Consider the following 22,765-nt stretch of genomic DNA (forward strand, 5'->3'; position numbering starts at 1 on the left):
CAACGTCGTCTGACTTCCCACTTTGATCTCAGCACAAGTCAGCAGAGGGGTATTGAACAAAAGTAGAATAAAGAAATGCAGGATAATTGAGCAAGCGCGGCTTGACCTAGAGCCTGTCCACACGGATACGTGGCCTCACCCAATACGATGTCGTTTCTAAAAAAAATCTCTGTAAACACGGCGTCCTTTCCAGAAATATCTGCGTCCACACGGATTCACTGAAACGACCCAAAACGCTGTAGTACATATGCCAGGCCTGTATGTGGCGCTGTGACGCCGCCACACCAATACACTAAAACCGGAAGAGAAGCCATGGAGCATGAGCTGTTTACAAACAAGTAGTAGTAGTCCACCATTGTTGTTGTTGTTATGACGCGTCTAGCGGTGGCGGCTGAGGTTAAAGGCTAGAGAGATGGGGCAAATCTGTTTTTGCCGTCCAGACGACTCCGGGCAATCTGGCGTTTTTGGATTTTCCCACTCTGGGACCCGTTTTCAAAAAATACCGTTTTCACACCCCGAAAACGCCGTATCCTTCTGGACACGAGGCCGATACGAAGTATTTATCCGGATTCGAAAAAAACGTACTCGTGTGGACGGCCCCCTAGTCTGCTCGGCGCATCCTGGCTTAATTGGTTGCACGTTTGCTGAGCCAGGATGAAAAGGTACGGCTATGTCAAGCCAGGTGTAGATAGTTGGGATAAGTGCGTGTTCACGGCATACTGAAATAGACCTCGCGATCGCTCGCAGAATCACAGATGGGAACATGGATAAGAGTCGCGCTTCATGTTTCACGGCCGCTGAAAAACAGCTCATGATGGAGTTCTGTGAAGAGGTGAAAGATATAAGAAAAAGGCAATGCCAATGCCATAATTACAGAAAGAGAGAAAGCCTGGCAGACAATAGCGGACCGGCTTAATGCTTAAGTAGTCCATAACTGTACAATGAATAAACAGTGCTCCACTGGAAGTGTCATAATTAGGCTACAATTAAAGGACTAAATGAGTTACTTTAAGTCCACTAATCAACTGTTGTACACTTTGCTTTAAATGTGGCAAGTAGAGGTGGATGTTACTCAGAAAATGTAGAGTATGATTAAGTGCAAACAATTATCCACAATGTGTGTCATTTAATCTATTTTTCTCATGTTACGTTTTTATCTATTTTATCTTTCTATCCTTCATAAAGAACAAACTTGTCTGGCCATAAAAGGATCTGGCAGCAAGTTAAAATTAAATACAAGAACATTTTGCCGGCTGGTAAGTGACTCTAAAGTAGATAATAGTGAACAAATGAGGTGAATAGATTAGGTGTCTGCTGCCATGTTTAATGTCTGTATGTTTGTAGCAGTTAAAAAAAAAGCCCATAGAACTGGCACAGGGGGCGGCCCACCAAGCCAGGATATGTGCGGCAAATGGTTCCTACCTGTATTTTTGGACCCAGCAGCCTACATAAATATCTTAGTCAATCACCTGAGAATCTGTATCTTTCAATGAGATAGTCATCTCCAACGGCCAATGGGTCTGACCAGTCCCAGAAGACTCTTTCATGACTAAATGCTCGTCTGAGGATTAGGGCTTCCTCATCCAGCACATCCTCCAAGAAAGGGCAAGCCATTATGAAGAGGGAACAGGTGAATGGGAGTTGGATGGATGGATGGATGGATAGATAGATAGATAGATAGATAGATAGATAGATAGATAGATAGATAGATAGATATTCCTTTATTTGTCCCACAATGGGGAAATTCCAATGTAACAGCAGCAAAATGGATAGAGAGAAGACAGTATAAATAAACAGTAAGAGTAGGGAAATAATAAAAAACACTATGTACTAGATGTATATACACACACACACACATTATATATATATATATATATATACTATATTGCCCTTGAAAACACCTTTGCAACTTCATCAGCTGTGTTTTGTAATCTCAATTACTGCAATAAAACACATATTTATGAAACCTCTGATGGCATTTTGACAAGCAGTCTTCATTAGCATAGCAATATAACACTTGGCCTGAGTAATAATACTACCACTTGAATCAATATAAAAAGACTGTTGCAATTACAAACAGCCAACAGATTTAAATGAAATGAGAAATGACAATATATATGTCATATTTTAATGCAGGATAATTAAAATGATGCAACATACTTAGAAAGACCATGGACATGCTGTAAAACACATTAATTCCTCACAGGATTGACGGTGGAAATACAGGTGAATCACTAGGATTAATCTTAGCCTGGCTGTTAGCCTGGTCAGGAGCAGGCTAGTTGCAGAGAATAAATCACCATAGTAACTTGGCCGGGTTAACTTTGACCTGCTTTCATGCAACCGACTTGAGGCTAAATTCAGCCAGGATAACCAACATATCCCGGCTTAATCCCTTATCTTGGTTTTGTGCAATACCCCTCTGGAGAGCAGGTTAGTTGTCCTTGAGGATGTTTACTGACCCTTGAGCATGCCTCAGGATATATTCACACACGTATCAGTAGGAATTCAGCCTGAATTTAAGTAGAAACTAATATTATAAACAGTTGACTCATGTACTGTTACTGTTCATGTCTTTATACTGTATTTCTTCTGACCTAACCAAAATATTTGATACTTGATAAGCATGGCATGAACACATTCGCTGCTCATTTGCACAAAAAACAAATCAGGCTGCAGGCGTGAGTCTGCATTTTGGGAACTGACAGCGACGATTTCTGTGCAAAAAGCACATGTAAGAAGGTCATTGAGGGTCATTGACATCTGAATTGTGCAGTTTTCATTGTAAGCATACAAAGCTTTGTTTGTATTCATAGTTTGTATTTAGTGTCTCCTTAAAGCTGCTACAATCAATATTTTTATATTTTAATAAGTAAGCGAGATATTCACAGCTTGTTTGTGCTGCCCCAACAAGGCCAGAAAATCAGTTATTGCTGGTTTAAGGCCTAACAGACATGTTGAATTGTAATTACTTCCTCATACAACATTTGCAAAAGATTGTTTAAATGTTTTGAAATATGCATTTTCTTTTATTGCCGCTTCACTACAGCACATTAACTGTGTCAACTGTTACTTCCCTTCACGGTCGGCAGAAATGCGTTTTACTTTACCCCTGTTGTGTGTACATATGTGTCCTCATGCACATGCAATACGAGGACCCTCTTATCAAAACACTGCTCCTGCAGAGCTGCCAGCAAGCAAACCCTCCTTAGGGTGCCTTTAACTGCAGTGCAGTGTGTGTATGTTTGTGTGATTTATAGGATAATTGCACTTGTTGTCTTTCCTTGGAAAGGTGTTGAGGAAGTTTTTATTGTTTTATTCTTCTAATAGCCATTTGTGCGGTTTAAAACACATCTTATATTTACAGAAAATAAATACGTTTGTCTGCCAAAGAAATATATTTACGCCAGAATGTTGATGAACACCTCCTGATTTAACACTACTCTTGGAACTCACTTAAACAGTTTTTTTTTACTTTCTTCGGATAACGGTTAAATATTGAAAGTCTTGGTGAGCTAATGGTTTACATTTTCCACCAAGATGGCTTTCTTAGTTCCTCCATCTTTGTGTATTCAGATGTGTGTGTCGCTTGGTAGCACAGCATGAAAAGCTATGATCACGTTTGGCCAAACATCCATGAAAAGGGACGGCTGGACGACGGGGGTGCCTCTGAATACAGAGTTTGTGGCTGGCTGCAGCCACAGGACAATGCCAGCACACATGTGTGGACTGAGCGGCCACACTCCTGGAACACACGCGCATACACGCGCACACTATTGTCTTTGCCAACGTGCAATCTGCTTCACACACAAGCCTTTCTTTCTTTTTCTTCTAGTTTGAATTTTACTGTCCTGTCCTGAAACCCGTCACTACTGCTGTCATGTGTCTCGTCCACACACACACACACACACACACACCCTGCATGCTTTGAAAACGTGCTGGAGTGCATGAGAGAGGACGCCGGGGGGAGAAACAAAAAAAAAAGTTCGTACAACTCCAAGAGCCAGAGAGGTCACAGGAACAACACCCAATCCCAGAGCAGTTCCCATGGAGACAAGTGTGGCAGCGTACAATAAGGGTGAGAGAGAGTGATGAAAGAGAGGGAGAGAGGGAAAGGGCAGGGGAAGAGTAGGAGGAGGGCGGGTTGTTGGCGTCAAGGTTCAGTTGGTGGGTACTGAGGGGGGAGAGTCGGGGGTAGCAGCTCCACTCAAAGGGACAGTGGGAAGTATGATGGCGTTGTAGCATAACAGTACTGGAACATTCTTCCACCCCTCCACTCATTTTTCTGCCCTCTTGTTCCAGATGATAGAATCCTGATCTAAGGCCACCAAATGGCTCATTGCCGAACAGAGATATGTGGAATTTCCACTGACCATGACGTGCATGGCCGAGAGCGACCAGAGCGAAGAGAGTTGTTGTTGTGAGGCATTTTGCATGGATACGGGCGAATCAGAAGTGATGTCCAGCTGCAGGCCTTGATGTTGTGGCCGTTGTTTTGGTGGAGGGGAGGTGGAGTTTAGTCGAGCCGCAAAACAAAACAGACGCTTGTCACCAGTAGTTTTAGTTTAGCCACATGTGTCAGACACGGATACACACGCTGACCTAAAAGCAGTTAATTGACATGACTGGCATCATTGCTGATAGCACTTGAACCCTTTTAGCTGAGGGCATGGACAATCGAAGAGTTTCCCTGCCCCAGTTTCTGTCCCTGTCTGTCCACCTTTACCCCCTTTTGTCTTTTAAAGAGGCACTCCACTGGTATTTCACATGAAGATCGGTTTACCTGTCATGGGGAGTACTACTCAGCCTGTGAAAACAGTTGTATAATGTCTGGAGGGAGCCTTCTACAGTCTGAAAGAGATCGTGTTCTGGTCGCCATTTTGGGACCACGGCGTTGGCACAGTGGCGGAGCCAAAAACCTTGATCCATGGGCCTGCAACATTCAAGCTGCAATTTGCAACATATGATAATTTCCTCCCCAGTTATTTTTAATAATAATAATAATACATTTTATTTAGAAAGCGCTTTTCTGAATACTCAAAGACACTGTACAATGTAATATAAGAAGAATACAAGAACATCAATCAGTAAAACAATATAAAACAGTACATTACATACGTTATAAACACATTAGACTGAGCTAGATTTTAAAAGCCATTTGACACATTTCACCATTCGCTCATGTATTATCACGCAAGAGCCTGACAGACTCGATTTATCTATAATGTGCAAGCAACATTATAGATATAGATGTGTAATGTGATGCCAGCACCATTTGCGATATGTGTGTAAGCAGTGCTTTTGTAAGTAAGTTTTCCTGCAACCAAAAGCAACGTCATCTGGCAACATACTCTGCTGGGCAATCAAATATGTGCAAATATGGTAGATAACATTGTGAAATCCTTTTTAAAGTACTCTAAACCTGTGTGCAGTGTTTTGACCTTCATACCTATGGATTCATCTCTCAGATCATCCGTCCTGGATCGAACTGGTCGGGTTGGGCAACATGTTAAAATTTTCTAACCGCCCACCGTCAGTCCAACAATCGTCAATTGCCGATATATTTGTGCATGTGTGTGTGTTACGCCAGCGCCCCCCAACTCCCCATAATCACCGTACCAGTAGTTTCAGCTGGGAGATGAGCGGCAAGTTTAACAATCTCTAACAGTTGAACTCTCTAAACCAAATATTTTCCTCATTAAACAGAAAATACAACCACACACCTTCTGAATTTAAGTTTCTCTCTTTTACCGAACTAAGACCTTGTTAACTCTTCTTGAACAGACTCATTCAACCTCGACAGAAACAAAATAAAACTCACCAAACCGTCTTTATTAATATTTCCACTGTTCTGACAATCACAAACTCTGGTGTCTGACCAGCTAACTCAGCTGTCGCTGCCACTCTGGTCGCCGACCTCCCTCGCTCCTCTACCCGCTTCATGCCTCTCCTCTCCTGGCCTGCCCCTCTTCCGTCCCAGGCTGTCACTGCTGTGTCCTCATCTCCCCCGGAGTTAGAGTTTTGTTTGGAGCCTCTGCAAATCACCTTATAAGTGTATTCCCTGTAGTCGAAATGAACCCTTAATTCACCGCAGTTAGATATGAAAATACTCAACAGCTGTTTTTCCTCTTACTCGTTCTTTGGCTCAGTGTGTGTACTGTTGCCACTAGGCGGCTCCATTCTTCGGAGGGAGACCAATAAATTAGCCAATAAAGTGACAAATGACTCAGCAAAAGGAGATAGCTGATGTATTTTGTCATCACCTAACCCTATTTTGAATCTGAAAGCCCTTCGAGGTCAGAAATCTGAGGGAGTAGAGTTTGAAAGATGTGGCCGAGAAAGACGCTATCAAGTTGCATCACAGGAAATGTCTGACCCAGCATTTTTTGGCACCTGACGCAGACTGTGGACTTCAAGTCAGGATATCTCGGCCTCTCCTGCGTCGATTTTGACCATTCTTTTTTTAACCTGTCTCTCATAAGCCCCTAAACTTTATGGAAATGCAGTGCTAAATCACTGTAGTACCCCTTTAATGCCTCCATCTTTCCCTCAACTTCACTTGTTTCACAGAGTGCTCCAGTCCGCCATTTGACTACTGCCAGTTTGTCCTCTCTCTGTCTCACTTTCTCTCTGTCTCCTCCGCTCACTCTGTTCTCACTCTCCGTCTGTGTGTCTGTCTGTCCGTCCTTGTGCCCAGGTTTTGGAGTTGGCGTGGTTCCTGTTTGTTTTCAGCCATTTTGGGGACTTGCAGCGCTCGTAACAAACTGCTTAAATGGCGTCCTCTTGCTTGCTTGCTCTCCCACTCTGTCTCCCTCTGCCTCTCCCTCCCTCTCCCTATCGCTGGGCTTTGTGTATATAAAGTAGTGTGTGTGTGTGTGTGTGTGTGTGTGTGTGTGTGTGTGTGTGTGTTAGTGTGTGTGTGTGTGTGTGTGTGTGTAGAGAGAGGGAGAGAGGGAACAACACTTCCAAATAAAAAGAAGATTGGATTCAGTGGGGGAGTTGGTTGGGGGGTGTGCATGCAGAGAGGAGGAGGGGGTTCACTTGCTGGAGAAAAAGAGCAAAAACACTAAGAATGGTGTGTCACTGGCAAAAACTGGAGTGAGAGAGGGAGAGAGGGAGAGAGAGCAGGCAAGTTCGAGTGTGAGAATCGCTCCTGCCCTCTGTCTTCACACACTGCTGCCTGTATGTGTGTGTACTTGTGTGTGCGCACCGCCTCTCCCTACGCTCTCTCTCTCTCTCTCTCTCTCTCTCTCTCTCTCTCTCACTCACACACACTCAGACGTGCGCATACACAGACCAAGGGGGGGAGAGAGAGAGAGAGAGAGAGAGGGAGAGAGGGAGTGTGAGTGTGAGGGGAGAGAACACATCGCAGCAGAGATGCAGCAGGAGGTTTTCCGAGGTACGTTCTCTTGTATGCTTGCCTTCCTGAGAGACAGCCAGAGAGAATAAGAGGAAGAGAGGCTGAATTCTGTTGTTTTCCTGCTTGTTTTTCTGCTTCACTCCGCTGCTGTGGCGGTGGTTGCTCCGCGCGTGAAGAGGAGGAAAAGGTTTTTATTTTACTGTGCGTGTGTTGGGGCGTGAGTGTTGGAGGGTGTGCGTATTTATGCAGTGTGTGTGTGTTTCTGGAAGCGTATTTATGAGTGTGTGTCTGTACTGGGTCTGTTGTGTGTGTGTGTGTGTGTGTGTGTGTGTGTGTGTGCGTGTGCGCAGGCCTTCTCTCCCTCATCCTCCCCTCTGTTACTGGCGCACCACGCAGTTCTTTTTCAGAGCAATGACTCGTTTTGAGATTGTGATCAAACTTTAAATTTATCGAAGCCTCTTGCATCTCTGTGATTCACCGCAAGTCAGGGGGTGTTCAGCACACGTCTGAACAGATGTGAGCTTTGTTGTTGAGGGTCTTAACATGGTGGGCCAGTCCTGCCCATCAACTTACTACCAACATCAGAGGAAGTGTTTTGGGAGAAAAACTTGTATATATGCGACGGTAAACATCTCTAGTTCCACCGAACAGTTGTGTCTCTTATTTCAGTTATGGGCCGCCCAGTTTGTCCTCCATTTTACCAGCCTGTTGTTGTGCTGGAGGTTGTCTCTCCTAGAGCAGCAGAGGGCATATTGATGTCACCTACCCCGTTGTTGGGGCCCTAAGCCTTCAATTATTTTTTTAATTTTTTTTTTTTTTTAACCAAAACAACAGAGCATCTGCTGCCAACTACTCCACATTCCTGGTTTTCATGGATGCCAAGCCAGGCCCCTATATGATCCACACTGCCACAGGGTCATAGGTCAGGCAATAGGAAGTGTAGTTTCTCGCTGCTCTGTGGTGTCACACAAATTATGTTGTCATAGTGGTGGCAGCCTTTTTATTGTGGTCATTTGTGTTTAGGTCACACAGCAGATAAATCATGTCTGCTGTATTTATCTTTGAGCCTTTTTTTGCCCCGGGCATGAAAGCTCTAACATGCAACTCTTGCGGGTTGCAAGACCGAGTTTGTTGGCTTTGTTTTATTGTGCTTTTTTTTTTTAAATGCCACAAACATAAAGGATGTGGACACGTTCAGGAAACTGGTGCAGCACTTCATCTTCTCTAAACCGACATATACTTGCAGTTTACATGGCGCTCTGACTCAGCCTTGCTAATACTCAAATGTTTCTCGGTTGTTTGAGACTGAGAACTCCAATGGGGCTTTCACACTCCCTTCAACAGGGACTGCGTGTGAAATTGAAAATGATTTTGGGGAAATTACCTCAAAAGGGTCACCGGTGTAGTGTTACTGCTCTCCAGGGGTACCTTTTTGGCCTTACTGTTTCCTAATGCCTCCCATGATTCTGTTGCAGCAAGCAGAATTATGGGAATTACGTGCTGGCTGGGAGCTAACAGAGCGTGGACAGTATGGCGTTTTAGACATGGGTAGGTTTGTTGGTGCATGGAGCGGCATGCGAAAACACCACGATACGACAGTTTACACATGGGGAGGGGGAGATGAGGGGGGCATGCAGTCAGTCATGCTGAGGGGGATCTGAAAGACAAGGAAACCATGAAATGTGAACATAGGAGAGGCATGTTTGAAGTTACCCCTACCCCACCCCACTCACATCACCACAACCACCACCACCACCACCATCTCCACTCAACCACTCCCCGACCCATACCAACTTCCCTTACCTCCTCCCTCCTTCCCTCCCTCCTTCCCTCTATCCCATCTGGCTGGCTCCATCACGCTCTCTTGGCCGGGGGGTTGTGGAGAGTTCAGTAGCTGTTCTTCCTAACGATGCCGCCCCCCCCCTTGCCTCCCACCCACCCACCCACCCACACACACCCTCATGCGTACACATACACTCCCTCTTCACAGACCAACTGCTGCTCCGATACTTGGGCCCCTCTGGCTGCCCCTCACTGGGGAGAAAGCCCAACTGACACCTTCCTCTTCCCACATGCTCCTCGCCACTGGCTCACCGGCTGGAACACCGAGGCCCCCCACATTCTGCCTCGCGGGCACTCCCCTTAATTCCTCAAACACACACACAAACACACATAATGACGGCACATCACTTCTAAAGATATAGTTAAAAGATAATTCTGGTTTATTACAACTTGGTTTCTTATTTTGGTAGTTTTGGCCCCCGTTCCTATCAGTAATAATAACTTTGCACTCAGCAACCTAATTGCTGAGATCTGTGACTACAGTGACACTGCTAAAATAGAAGTGCAAAATAGAAATACACAAATTACAGATCAACTTCCTGGTTCTGCTTTGACCTGCAGTGTACTCTGTCAGGTTACTGTAGCTTTGTGCACACGCAGGTTTCATGTGCAGTTAGGGATTACTGCCAAGGGGACTTGCTGATGAAATGTAGCTAATCCATTGCCTCTGATAAATAAACAAATAAAATCATTTTCATCTCAAAGTAGAGTGATTTAGATCATTTCTACTCAGGAACTACTTTGGTGTGTTTTGTGGCCAAAAATATGAAAATACAACCCAACTTGTATTCAAACAGAATTGTCCTTTAATAGTGAGAGTAGTGGGGAAGCAGAGATGACTTGAGTTTAGCTAAACTCTATTAAAGACATTTTAATGAGGCTTCAGTACAAATAGCTGTTTATATTTATATTAAAATGTTAAATTAAATGGCACTAAAACAGTATTAAAAATGCAATTTGCTATGATCAGTCTTCTAACCCTCAATTACAAGAGCTATTGGACCAAATAGCTTTAAACTGTTTATTTTATAACTAAATTAAGTTTCAGTTTGCATGTAGTTTCTCTCTGAAGTGCATAATATCACGATACTTGTGGGCTAGATTTTTTCTTAGAGATTTTCTTAGGGATGGAAAACAAAACATTGAATCCTAAAGCTTATTTGTCTGTCAGCACAAGTACCAGTTTCAGTGTGGAATAAACAGATTGCTCAACGGCTGGTTCAAGGCCCTGAGCTGGCGCACCAGCCTAACTCTTCTGCCGTCCTGCCTTATGTTATGCAAGGCCACTTTAGCAGTGATGTTCCCAGTGACTGTTTAAATTCAGTGGATTACTAACTAATGGTTTCCAAGGTCATAAAGTCATCTATGTTTTTCAGATGCTAGTGGCAAAGTATCTCAGAGTCAAATAGTAAAACTTCTGCCGTTTTATATTGGTCCCAAAATTCAAGCAGAGAATATGCTCGGATTATTGAGCCAAACAGCACTTAAAATATTAGTTAGTTAATTGGTTTTAAGAGAGCGAGACTAATCTGCCAGTTTATGCTATTTCTAATGATTTAACATGAAAGAATGGAAAAAGGAAATTCCCAGAATCAAGAGCCAACAGTGTTTACTTTTGCCTCACATTTGTCATTTGATATGGAATACAAATTGAATCAGTGCGTGGCAAAATGTATGCCTCTGTTCCCTCCGCCTGCCAGTGAAGAGCGACTGTCTGTTACATGAAAGCCACTGCGTTTGGTATAATGTATTTTTTGTTTACGTGAATCTAGTTAGTAATTTGTCCTGCACCAGCTGAGTACCTGTTCGTGCGATGCGGTTTTGTATTGCCACAAGCGTAAATAGATGAGCACTTCATAAGCTGACCAACATGTTTGTTTGTGCAGAACATCCTGTTGCAGAGAGGTGTGGGAACAGGGTTGCTGTTTATTTTGATTTTGCTTTAGGGTCCTTACCACATTCATGGTCACATTTGTTTGTGTGCCTGTGAATGGTACAGAAAGATGTACGTGTCTTCATGTGTGTATTCACTCATCTGCACAAATAAAAACAAAACGATAAAAGTGTCTTTCTGCATGTCCTATGCATTTGTGCACATATCCCTGTGTGTCTGAGTAAATCTAGTACATTTAAAGCCTGTTAGAAGCTGCCTGTCACAGTCAGACAGCGTGTCGTGCAGGCTCTGGTTGTGCAGCGTCTGTGTGCGTCACAGGGAGATAAGCGAGGGGGCGTCATACGCATTTTCCTGTCCGCGGCGCAAGCATCAGATGAGATGGTGAAATTTTTAGCCTTAGCACTGTCTCTCAGTGTGTGCGCCCACTTGTAGCAGACTGACGCTTGCCATAAGGGATTTCCTGCACAACATTTATCGCTCAGCAAATGTGAGCGACAATGACGGCCTGTTTCAATACAGAGCAACGAAAGATGGCAAGTCTGGCGAGACCGGATTGTCCTTGTTTTTAGACACAGATCATCTTTAATAGACATGAACTGGTTTGTTGTCCTTGTACAACAAATGCATGCGCCACTGCTTGCCCTAAGAACGTCATTAATTGCCACTTCTGTTTTCCTTTTGTTGACTGTACTTTATTCCACCTGTGCCCTCAGTCTCAGTGCGGTGTTGCACTCAGATTCACCTTTTGATTTTGAATGTCATTTACAAGTAGGCCCATCCATGTTGAACTACTTTGTTTATGGCTGTCTTTCCTGCCTGCGGGCATGTATGAATGTATGTTCAGTGTTATGTACACATGCATGTTTGTTTGTGTGAGTGTATGTGCATGATTTTTTGTTTGTCTGTGTGCTGGTTGTTTTTTGTGTGTTAGTGTTTGCCCGGGCTCCTGTCTGTCTGACAGTGCAGTGTGTCTGACTGTTCCTGTTTCAAACCCACCGTCCCTCCTCCTCTCTCCGTCTCTCTCTGTCTCATGCTCTCTCACTAACCCTCACTCTCTCTCTCTCTCTCTCTCTCTCTCTCTCTCTCCTTTTTTCTATCACCCTTTCACTCTCTTCATCCTCACCCTCTCTCTCTCTCTCTCTCTCTCTCTCTCCCTTTCTCTCCCTCTCTCTCCCTCCTCTTCCCTCTGCAATAACAGTGCTGACCTAGTTTCTGCCTGTTCAGGGCTGCCTGTGGAATTTTACAGCGGCCTGCCTTCCTGGCTGCTTTGCTGCTTGAAAACGCAGGCAGAAAAGCATGACTGAGGATTTTTCTTCTCATCTCATCATTATGGCCTTATACTGTCTTCGTTCTTCTCCCCCTTCTGCAGACCTAAACAAATGGACCCATTTTAAATAAGTAGCAACAGAAAATTGCCTCTCACATATGAATCTTATATATGGAGAAATTGCAGGAGGACTGCATCCGCCACCACCGCGAATTAGAATGGAAATGAGAATAGCCTGTCGCTCATCTCCTACAGCTTAGCTGAGATTGTACCGGATGCAGAGGGCGGAAAAACACCCCTTCTCTGTGCACATGCATGCAATCTCCCTCCCTTCTCCTCTTCCCCTCTTTCCTTCCCTCCCGCCTTTGCCTTCACAAATAAATGGTTAGAGTCATGCCCGGCAAATACTAGCCACTGCCAGGAATGGCTAACCAGGCTCTTGCTCAAATAGCAAGAGAGTGGGACTATTTTTACGTACGTTAGAGTTAGGGCCATGGATCTAATTCAACACTGTTCTGAATCTTGATTAAATCTGAACGCCTTCCAATTAGGCATAGGGAATGTTGTGTCACAGTCGAGAGAGATGGATCTCTGGAATGCCTTTCTGAAGGCTTGGTTGTGGCACGCTGAAATCTAAACCAGCACTGCCGCAGATTCATTCCTTCCCCCTACCCTCTCCCTCCTTTCACTCACCATTCCTGGCTGAGCTGTTGGAGTTCAGCATTGCTGGGGCATTTAGTTTTCTTTTCCGTTTCTCAAAAGCTCCACAAGCGTCATGGCTGCTACTGCAAAAGCTTTGGGTGCAATGTTAATTCTTTGCTTCATGTTGATGTATATTTGCATGTTATGCATTAATCTTGGGATGTATATAATGCTAATGGGTTCTTTATGGTTTCTCTTCCAGATTTCGGGGGCTGGTCATGGTGTCCGGTGAGAAGGTGTGGGACCCCCTCCATGCGGGCCTTATTCAGTCACGTCTGAGTGAGCAACACCTGGCTGCTGGGCTAACTCCCCTCTGCAACCTCACACATAGTGCAACTAAGGACACCACGTGCTACCAGAGTCAGCGGTCGTCACCTTTGTCTTCCCTGCCACTGTCATTAGTGGCTGTAGACAACCTTCACCCGGTTCAGGACTCCTCACAGTTACATCCGCCTGTCGCTTTCTGCAGCTCTAGCAAGATCAAAGGGCTACACAAACCAGTCCACTGTCTTGGAGTGGTCTCTCAGCCTGAAGAAGAGGAGGAGGAAGGGGAAGCTGAGCAGTTGGAGATGAAGGGTAAAAGGCATGGAGGCCGGGGAGAGGCCGTGATGGAGGACAGGCTAGAGGACATGGCTGATGGACCTAAGAATGCAAAAATTACCCTAAGCTTCCCACTTAGTGCCGCCCCCCTTCCAGCCTCCCTGACATCTCCAAACCACTGTCGTAGCTCCTCGTCATCCTCCCCTTCCCCTCACCGACAGCGGCCATCCTCCAAGAGTTCAGACGAGGGGTCGCTGTGGAAACTGGATGCTACCATGGACGTAAAGCACAGACCTTTTAAGCCCCCGAGGCACGACAGCTCTCCGTCCTCTTCACCGTCCTCCTCCTCATCTCCCATGACTGTTCATGCACTTATCAGGAGGGATATAAAATCCCCGCCTCCTCTGAAGTGCTCTAAACTCAATCCAGAGACTCAGTTTCACAGGTCGCCCCCACGATCCTCCAGTGGGTCATTAGGGGGCTGTTATGGTGGCGATGGATGGGATGAGAGGCACAGGTTGGCCAACGGTACAGCCTCACCTTCTCAAACTGCCCAGATCCTCTTCAGCCTGGGCACGTCAGCCTATCAGAGAGGCGGGGATGCGGAGAGGAGAGAGAAAATAACAGGAAGACCAGCTGGGAAGGTGGGAAGCCCTCATGGACCAAGTCTTCACCCACCCACCCTCCACCTCCCTCCCCCCCTCCCACCACCCCCTCCTCCCCCATCTGAGGGTCTCACCGCACCCCCTCACTCGTCCTCCTACTCCCCTACCGACAGCCTGAAGCCCGAGCTGATTTGCGGAGTATGCCATCGACTTTTCAGCTCGGCCTCCTCCCTGACAGTCCACATGCGGCTGCATCGTGGCAGCCGCGCCCTCAGTTGCCGTTACTGTGGCAAAGTCTTCATCCACAGCAAGAGACTGCAATCCCATGAGGCCTCCTGCAGGGTGCCAAGCCTACCCTCCAACAGCCTGGGCCCTCCTTCTCTCACTGTGCAGCCAAAGGAGGAGCCACTGGAGGAGGGTGAGGTGAGAGTGGAGGGGGGAGTGATTGTGGGAGAAACAGACATCAGTAAGGCGCGGCCAGGGAAGAAAGCGCGGAGCCTCCTGGCACGTATCCAAGGTGATGATGCAGCAGCCACAGAGCTACTAGAGGGTGATGAACACCATTTTGTGAAGGTGGTAGATGGCAATGTCATTTACTTCTGCTCTGTGTGTGAGCGCTCCTACATGACTCTATCCAGCCTGAAGCGTCACTCTAATGTACACTCATGGCGCCGCAGATATCCGTGCCATTTTTGTGACAAGGTCTTTGCCCTGGCTGAGTACCGCACAAAGCATGAGGTGTGGCACACAGGTGAGCGGCGCTACCAGTGCATCTTCTGCTGGGATGCCTTCGCTACCTACTACAACCTGAAAACACACCAGAAGGCCATCCACGGGATTAATCCCAGCCTCATCTCCAGTGAAAAGACAGCTAACGGTGGTTATAAACAGAAAGCTAATGCCCTCAAGCTTTACCGCCTTCTCCCCATGCGCTCCCAGAAGAGACCCTACAAGACCTACAGTGATAGTTTGCATAATGGCCTGTTACTGCCATCAACTGAAACACCTTCCCTCTCCCTGCCCGGCCTGGGCTGTACTCTGGGCCCTGAGGACCTACAAAGCCTAATCAGTGGGGCCCACCCTCAGAGTGTAAAGCCTGACCCAGATGCCTTCCCCGATGGCTTCCCTGTGTCCGTGCCTGCTGAGCACAGGGACATCTCCGGACTAACAACCCTCCCCCAGACAGACATGCCCCAAGTTAGAAAACATGACAGTGAGGCCCTGGAGTTAGAGCAGGGAAGAGGCAGTGGCAGTTTCAAAACGTCTAGTAGCAGCAAAACCAAAACTCCCAAGGCTGGTAGAGGTACAGAAACAAGCATGCCTTCTGTGATAACATATGGCCATACAAAACCCTCTGTCATAGTTCATGGAACAGCAGTGTCATCCTCTGTCATTGTGCATAGCAACCAGGTCACCTCTGGAAGTGAAAAAAGCCCAATGAACAGCCCATCTCCTGAAACCAGCAGCAGTCAGACTTCACACAAGGGCAGTCCCAGGCCAATCAAAAAACAAAGAGATAGCGCAGATAGCCATAGAAAGAGGTCAAGAGACAGTTCAGATACCACAGAGGAGCGCTCAAGAGGTAGACAGGATGCAGAGACAGGCAGATTGTTTCACAAATCGCGCAAGTCCCACAGCAAAAGTGACATCTCTAACTCGAAGCAGCTGTCAGCATCTGTAGGGTCACAGGTCAAAGAAGCAGGGCCACTGTGCCAGATAACTGTACGTATCGGTGAAGAAGCAATAGTGAAGCGCAGCATCTCTGAAACAGACCTCAGGAGAGATAAGAGCCTTTCTCCCCCAAAAATCAAACGTAGTGAAACATCCTCTGTGCGGGAAGCCAAGGAACAACGGCACTCTCATTCCCACCACCATCACCATAAACACCGCCTCCACCGCAGGGCCAGCCTGGAAGCAGAGGGGGATAAGGAAGGAGATGATTGTGAAGAGGAGGAGGAGGAGGAGGATGTCAGGAAAAAGACATCCAAATCCCCTGATGAAGTGAGGGAGTACTACTTCCGTCAGGAGGTGCGTGAGCAGGACAGCGACCATGACACAGAGGATAATTTATGGCGGCCTTACTACTCCTACAAGCCTAAGAGAAAGGCCCAAGCACACCTACAGAGGGTCAAGAGCTGGCAGAGAAAACTGAAGTTCAAGCGCTCCATCCGGCTGAAGAGGAGGGCCGAGAGACTCAAGAACCACGTGAATAAAGAAACAGATAAATCACAAGATGAGGAAGAGGATGGGAAGATTGAGGAAGCCGAAAAAACGTCAAAAGCTAACAGAGACAAGGGAGAGAGGAAAAAGAAGGAAAGGAATTATTTCTCTGCCCCTTTAAAGGAGAAAAACAAAGATGCAGAAGAACAAGTTAAGGAGGCCTGTCACAAGGTTTCCACTCCTCCTCCTCTGCACTCTCCAAAGCCCCCTGTGTCTACCTCAGTGGCTCCTACAGGAATAAAGAGGCGGCCTTGGACTAATGGGAATGCAGCAGAGTGTGGTACATGTGGCCGCTGGTTCTCAAGCCCCAGGAAGCGAGACAAACACGAGCTGAGCCATCTGCTGGAGTTTGTATGCCTCTTCTGCCGAGCCACTTTCCCCTCAAGGGATAAGTTGGAAGATCACCAGAGAGCCCAGCATCCCAAGCCTGCTGAGGCACCCTCCGTACCCCCTAAAGTGACACTTGGTGAACAAGTTGAAGGAGTCGGGGTTAAATCCGTGCCAGAGATCGCCAAGTATGATGAAGAAAAAGGGGGGCAAGTAGGCTTAGCGGGGAGTAATTCTAGTCCGAGTCGCCTAAGCAGAAGAGCATTATCACGACACACCTGTCCACAGTGTCATAAGGTGTGCAAGACATCTTCAGCACTAACTCGCCATATCCGACGCCATGAGTTAAGCAGTTCCCCAGAGAGAGAAAAGGAGGATAAAGATTCAAAAACAACAGAAACAGTTGTTAACACTGTTAGCAGAGACCTAGAGACTGAAAAAGGACTGGTTCCCAGTGCTCTCTCTGTTTCAGTTATCAGCTATTCAACACCAGACCCGCCCAGCAGTGGTGACTGTTTGGCATCACAACAGCATGAAGACCATCTCAGTGAAGTGACGGATGGACGTCAGATGTCAGAATCCAGTGACAAACCTGAACTGACAGAGCTCACACAGCCATCTCCAGAGAGAGAGCCCAGCCCACAAGTTGCAGACCCTCCATTAGAAAGCCCAGTTAACCTTACACCCACCAAACACGAATTCACGCCTGCCACGCCCTCCGCTCTCCAGAGCGTGCTAGTCATGAATGGACCTGAATGTCTGGACTACCGCACACCCAGCAAAAAGAACCTAGACAGCCAGATCCATAGACTACCCAGCCCTGTGCACATAGTGGCATCCACCAACACCTCTCCAAATGTGCCCGTGACGTCACAGACCAGAATAACCACTGCTGCTCCTCCTGTTTCCATGACAACAGCTCTCAGCTCTGAGGGGGGATTCATGAAACGGGATGGGGTCATTATGGACCGAGAGAGGCAGGGTGGGAGTGGTATATTTCTACATGGAGGTTATGAGGAACCACCTCTGGTCCAAGATCTCAGAGTTGCATCCCTGTCCAGGAGTCCCTCTCCCAATGAAGCACAAGACCTGACCATGTCCTCTATTCTAGCTAGAGAGAGGGAGATAGAGAGGCAGAGGGAGAAAGAGAGGGAGCTCGAGAGACAGAGAGAAAGGGAGAGGGACAAAGAAATGGCAAAAGAGAGAGAAAAAGAGATAGAGAGGACCCAGCAAATGAGTAGAGTTGCACACGCCCCCGAGGACCAGATTTCTCTGTTGGTCCCTAAAGAGGAGCCCTTGAGCCCTGTGCCGTCCCCCCAGCATATCCCCACTCAAACCACTATGAATGGACCCTCCTCACACAGGCACACTCCCAAGTCGCCCTGCCGGTCACCCTCAACTATTGGACTGTTAGCTCAAGCCAACCGCCAGGTTCACTCCAGTTCACAAGGACTCGACAGGCTCACACTGCCCACTGGAGCAGCTGGTGCCGGTGACCGCCCCTCTGCCCACGCTCTGCTTCTCCCCCGAGCCCCCCAACCACCTGAGCCGGAGCACCAGGAGACAGTTTCTTCCAGAGACTCCCAGCAGGGGGACGCCAACCCGGTGGGATACCATGCCCAGAATTATCCCCTACCCCTTATTGTGCCGGACAGCTACCGCTCTGGGAAGAAGCAGGAGGAAAACCTGCTTATGTCCTCCTATCCTGCTGGAGCTCTTCCCTTTGGCCCACTGGGAAAAATGATGGTTCCTAATGGTGGGGATTTGGCTAAGCTGCCATTTTATCCTGACCCTTACCAGCTGCTCTATGGGCCCCAGCTGCTGGCATACCCTTATAACCTTGCGGCTCTTCCTGTGGCTCTGAATATGATGGCACCTGGAGGAGACAAGGTGGAGCCTCTGCCTTTCCTCCCTGCCATCTTCAACTATGCCGCCACTGCTGGACCCTACATGGGCGCAGCCCCTCACCCCCTTGTGGCAAACCCCAGCCTCTACAGCAGCAGCAGTGGCAGCAGCAAGAAGCAACGAGACAGCAGCGGCAGCAAACCGTAGGACACAGAAGCACTATAAGGAATATATTTCAAAGGGGATGGCCTGGCCTGTTTAGGATGGGAGCGGGAGGGGTGCATTGCTCACTGGGTCACACTCGCACAGTACCCCTGCCTCTCTTTTATTCAGTAGAGATCAGAGCTAGGCATTAAAACAGGGGAAGGCTGAAAGGAGGAGAAGGAGCAAAGAAACGGGGAGAGAGGCCGATATTATAGTGACGTATCATTACTCCCCTCTCTTTACTCTCACTCACCTTTCTCTGTGTCTCTCCTGTCTTGCTGTAGTGTGTCGTAGTTCTAGAGCTTGATTAATCTTCCTCTCTGACTCATTATATTATCTTATAAGAATAAGAACTGCTAACAGGGTGTGTTGTGTGAAAAATTAGTTCAGTCTGCTTCCCTTTATAGTCACCGCATAACGAGGATAAACGCTCTTCAGGGAAGGCTTGTGTGGGCAAGGATAAGGGATGAGACAGAAGAGTCCTTACTCGACGCAGTTAGAGGTGGAGCATTAAGCAACTCAAACCTTTGCGTATGTTTGTGCGAGCGAATGAGAATGCAGGTCTATCCTGTTGTCAAACTGTCCATGAAAGTTATATATGAGCATGTACATGCACATGTATGTAGGGATGTGTGCATGCAGAGGTGGGCTTAAGCAGGCATTACTGCGTGTGTGTGACAGTGTGTGTGTGTGTGTGTGTGTGTGTGTGTGTGTGAATGGCTAGATCATTCCGTGTGAGACGCACACAGCATTCCTACTCTAGTTGGAATAGCTAGCTGTAGGTCAATGTGTAGAAGTGCATTTAGAAGTGATTCCTCATATCCAAATCATTAAGAAGTCAATGCTATGGATGGACGCATGACAATGACAGATCATCTGAGCTTCTTATGTCTCAGCTAACCTGGCGACTTCGTGGCCAGATGACACTGTAGGATCTGTATAGCATTCACCATAGTTTAAACCTTACGTGCACAAAATAGAAAAGTAGTGGTCACTTAAAGGGGACACTTGTAGCTGCTTTGGATATGTAGCTGGCCACTGGGTAAGAATTAAAAGGCTGGTAGACCATTGCACTTCCGTTTTTCATCTCATTTCCTTCACGTAAAAAAACAAAAAGGAAAAGAATAAAAACCAATCAGCCTTCATCTTACGTAGCCTTTCCCTCTTTGATTGGAAGAGGAAAAGGCTCCATTTCCGAAGCCAGGAAGAAGAAAGCAATAGCAAGGAAGGAAAAAGAAAAAAAATGGATTCAGGGTATTGAGTTTCTGGATAGGAAGAAATATATGGGCACAAAACTGTTGGACTCTGAGTCAGAAGGCCCCACAGAAATGAAAATGACAAAAAAAACTGCTTCCCACCTGAGGAGAGTTTGGAAATAGCCTGAACTATTTCCCCTCCTGCCCTGTGTCATTTACTAAGAGATAGGAAAAGGCTGAGCTTAGCAGCCAAAGTGGTGGCCCGACACTCCCCAGCTGCCCTCCTGGGGCCTTTTTGTTATGTGTAATGTTATCTCTATATGTTTGTTTTGTTAAACTATGTTGTTGTTTATGTTGTTTAGCCCTCTTACCAGATGGAAATGGCTTCAGTGAAAAAGGGGGAGTAAACTTAAAAATATGAATGTAAATTTAGTCATGAGGTTAATGAAGTACAGCTGCATTAATGGTAGAGTTGGTTTCAGTTCCTTTTTGTTTCTGTTTTGACACAAATAACCTGTTAAAGAACCGTATAACGTCTGGTATGCATATATACAGTAGTCCTAGGAACATGTCAGTAAACTTGGGTTCTGTATCCACAAAGCATGAGCAACACTTGCTTCCTAACCGTTTATATCCTCAGCAAATCTGGCATTGTGCGCACAGCTTTTGTTTCTGTTTCCTTTTATATTTTCTGGCCTCTTCATCTTCCATATCTCTCTTAATATTTCTTTTTTTTTTTTTTTATTATTCGTTATAGACCGCAGTTTTGGAGATATTCCACAAAACTAGCTGCCACATTTACGTCTCACAGTCACTATTTAGGAGCTGTTTTTAATTCTCCCTCTTCCCTCATGCATACACACTTGCGCACTGCACCTCCTCCTGAACGGAGTACATATGTTTCAGCGTGTGTGTGCATGTGTGTGATGGTACCGGGGCGCCTTTTGGTTCAGGCAGGAGTGTGTTAAAACACAGCATGACCAACTGTGGATGCACAAGCATCCCCCTTGGGTGTGGTTACAAGCCTTTTGCGCGTAGGCCGTACGTGTCTTGTGTACAAGACGTGAGACGTGAGTGACCGGTTGAATAAGGAAACCAAAATACTGTAAATCTGCCGAAGCAGCATACCCCATGGCGGTATATGGGCCACCTGTTTTTTTTTTTTTTGGTTGTTTTTTTTGGTTCTTTGACACTTTTTCTGTGGGTTAGTTTCAGTGTAAAAAAGCCTTGCTGTCTCCAATACTCTCTCTCAAGCCATTCCTGTAGATGGACATGTTTGTGTTTTTGGACCATTTCTTATGCCATAGTTTGCCATCAAGGTTATCATACAGACCAAAAGCATGCAAATCAACGTATTGTAGTGACTGGACTGGAATCTGGTGGTAATATACAACTATTTACTGTATGTTTTAGTTTAAATGAATGTGCCTCTGCTTTGATATTTAAATAATTATCTATAGTAAGATGTGGATCTGCCAGATTTCAACTGTTAAGGTGCCTTGTTATGGCATAAGAAATTTGAATAGTAAATGAACATTTTCTTGAGAAACGACAGTATAATTTGGAGATAGATTTCATGGCTTTGTTTGCTATGAAGCTGTTCATAGATGTAGGGGTGTGGCTAAACTGTTTTGGTATCGTGTACATGTCTAGGGTAATACTGTGCCATATAGAGCCCATGAAATATGTTAATGTTATTTTTAAAAGATGTTTTAATGTTGCCTGATGACTTTGTCTTTAGATTTGATACAAAGGCTTGTAGCCACAGCTCTCCCAAAGTCTGTAGTCTCCTTTTTCCGACATTCTTCTTGTTCTCTCTCTCTCTCTCTCTCTCTCTCTTTCTCTCGCTCTCTCTCTCCCCTTGTTTCCGTCTCCCTTTCTTTCTCTTTGCTGCAATCAAACAAAATAAAGTATTAACCTGATGACCCAATGAAATCAGCTCTAGTCTGGTCTCATGTTTTTTAAGATGATGTCTCTATTCATCTTTACAAGTTGATCTTGAGTTCTTAATGTGAACCATGTGCTTAAAGTTGGCGGATGCCTGGTTCCACATTGCTTGATCCTCCCTGTGAATTCTCTGGTGAAATGTGCATTCAGCATTTATCGAAATTGGTCAAAATGAATCCTTTGCACTTCTTTTAAACGCATGGTCCGTTGTTTGATACTGATGCAATTTACTTCTATCGCTCAGTGTTGATTTAATGTCTTCTCTGTTTCCACTGGTGAATGTTTTTCAGTATCTTTGGTTATTCATTCCATGGTTTTTCTTTTATGTAACATTAACCACAGTGCGTTTTCATGTTTTCTCTATACAAATATTGTCCTGAAAGTTTGTTCCTGACATATAAACCAGAGGCTAATTACAGCTTCCTCTTGACAGAGTCAGGAGCTGATTTTTTACCATCCTTGAATGAGCACTTTCCCACTAGTGACTCAGTGGTTTAAACAGAAACACTCGGCCCGGTGAGTCACCCGGCTTTGCACTCCTAAAAGATGATCTCACAGATGAATTTCTTCTTGCAAAATTGAATATGAACGAAAGAATTTCAGAAATTGAATAAATTTATCAAAACATTCATCATGAAACGTTGAGAGTGAATGAAAAAGGTGCATTCATGGCCTGCAGGATCCTTGGGATTTAAAGGAGTAGTGCTCTCTTGTCGATGATACATTTTTTCACTAATGTAAAGTACTGAATAAGTTTACCTCAATGGATCTTTTTCACTGTGCACATTCTGACTTTTCAATGTAGAAAAAGTGTTA

General features: G+C 45.9%; 1 protein-coding gene across 3 annotated transcripts; it reads left to right on the top strand.

Moving 5' to 3' along the window:
- The first annotated feature begins 7,160 nt into the window (after positions 1 to 7,160).
- Positions 7,161 to 21,937, top strand: zbtb4 (zinc finger and BTB domain containing 4). 3 transcript variants are annotated; one of them, XM_051429062.1, is made up of 2 exons: positions 7,161 to 7,399; positions 13,268 to 21,937. In XM_051429062.1, the coding sequence occupies exon 2, from the start codon at positions 13,284 to 13,286 to the stop codon at positions 18,807 to 18,809; it is 5,526 nt and encodes a 1,841-aa protein (XP_051285022.1). In that variant the 5' UTR covers positions 7,161 to 7,399; positions 13,268 to 13,283; the 3' UTR covers positions 18,810 to 21,937. The 3 variants fall into 3 exon arrangements, with proteins under 3 accessions (XP_051285022.1, XP_051285023.1, XP_051285024.1); XM_051429063.1 differs by lacking the exon at positions 7,161 to 7,399 and adding an exon at positions 7,438 to 7,547; XM_051429064.1 differs by lacking the exon at positions 7,161 to 7,399 and adding an exon at positions 12,734 to 13,163.
- The last annotated feature ends 828 nt before the right edge of the window (positions 21,938 to 22,765 follow it).

Source organism: Dicentrarchus labrax, unplaced genomic scaffold (assembly GCF_905237075.1).
Source record: "Dicentrarchus labrax unplaced genomic scaffold, dlabrax2021, whole genome shotgun sequence".
Lineage (NCBI taxonomy): Eukaryota > Metazoa > Chordata > Actinopteri > Moronidae > Dicentrarchus > Dicentrarchus labrax.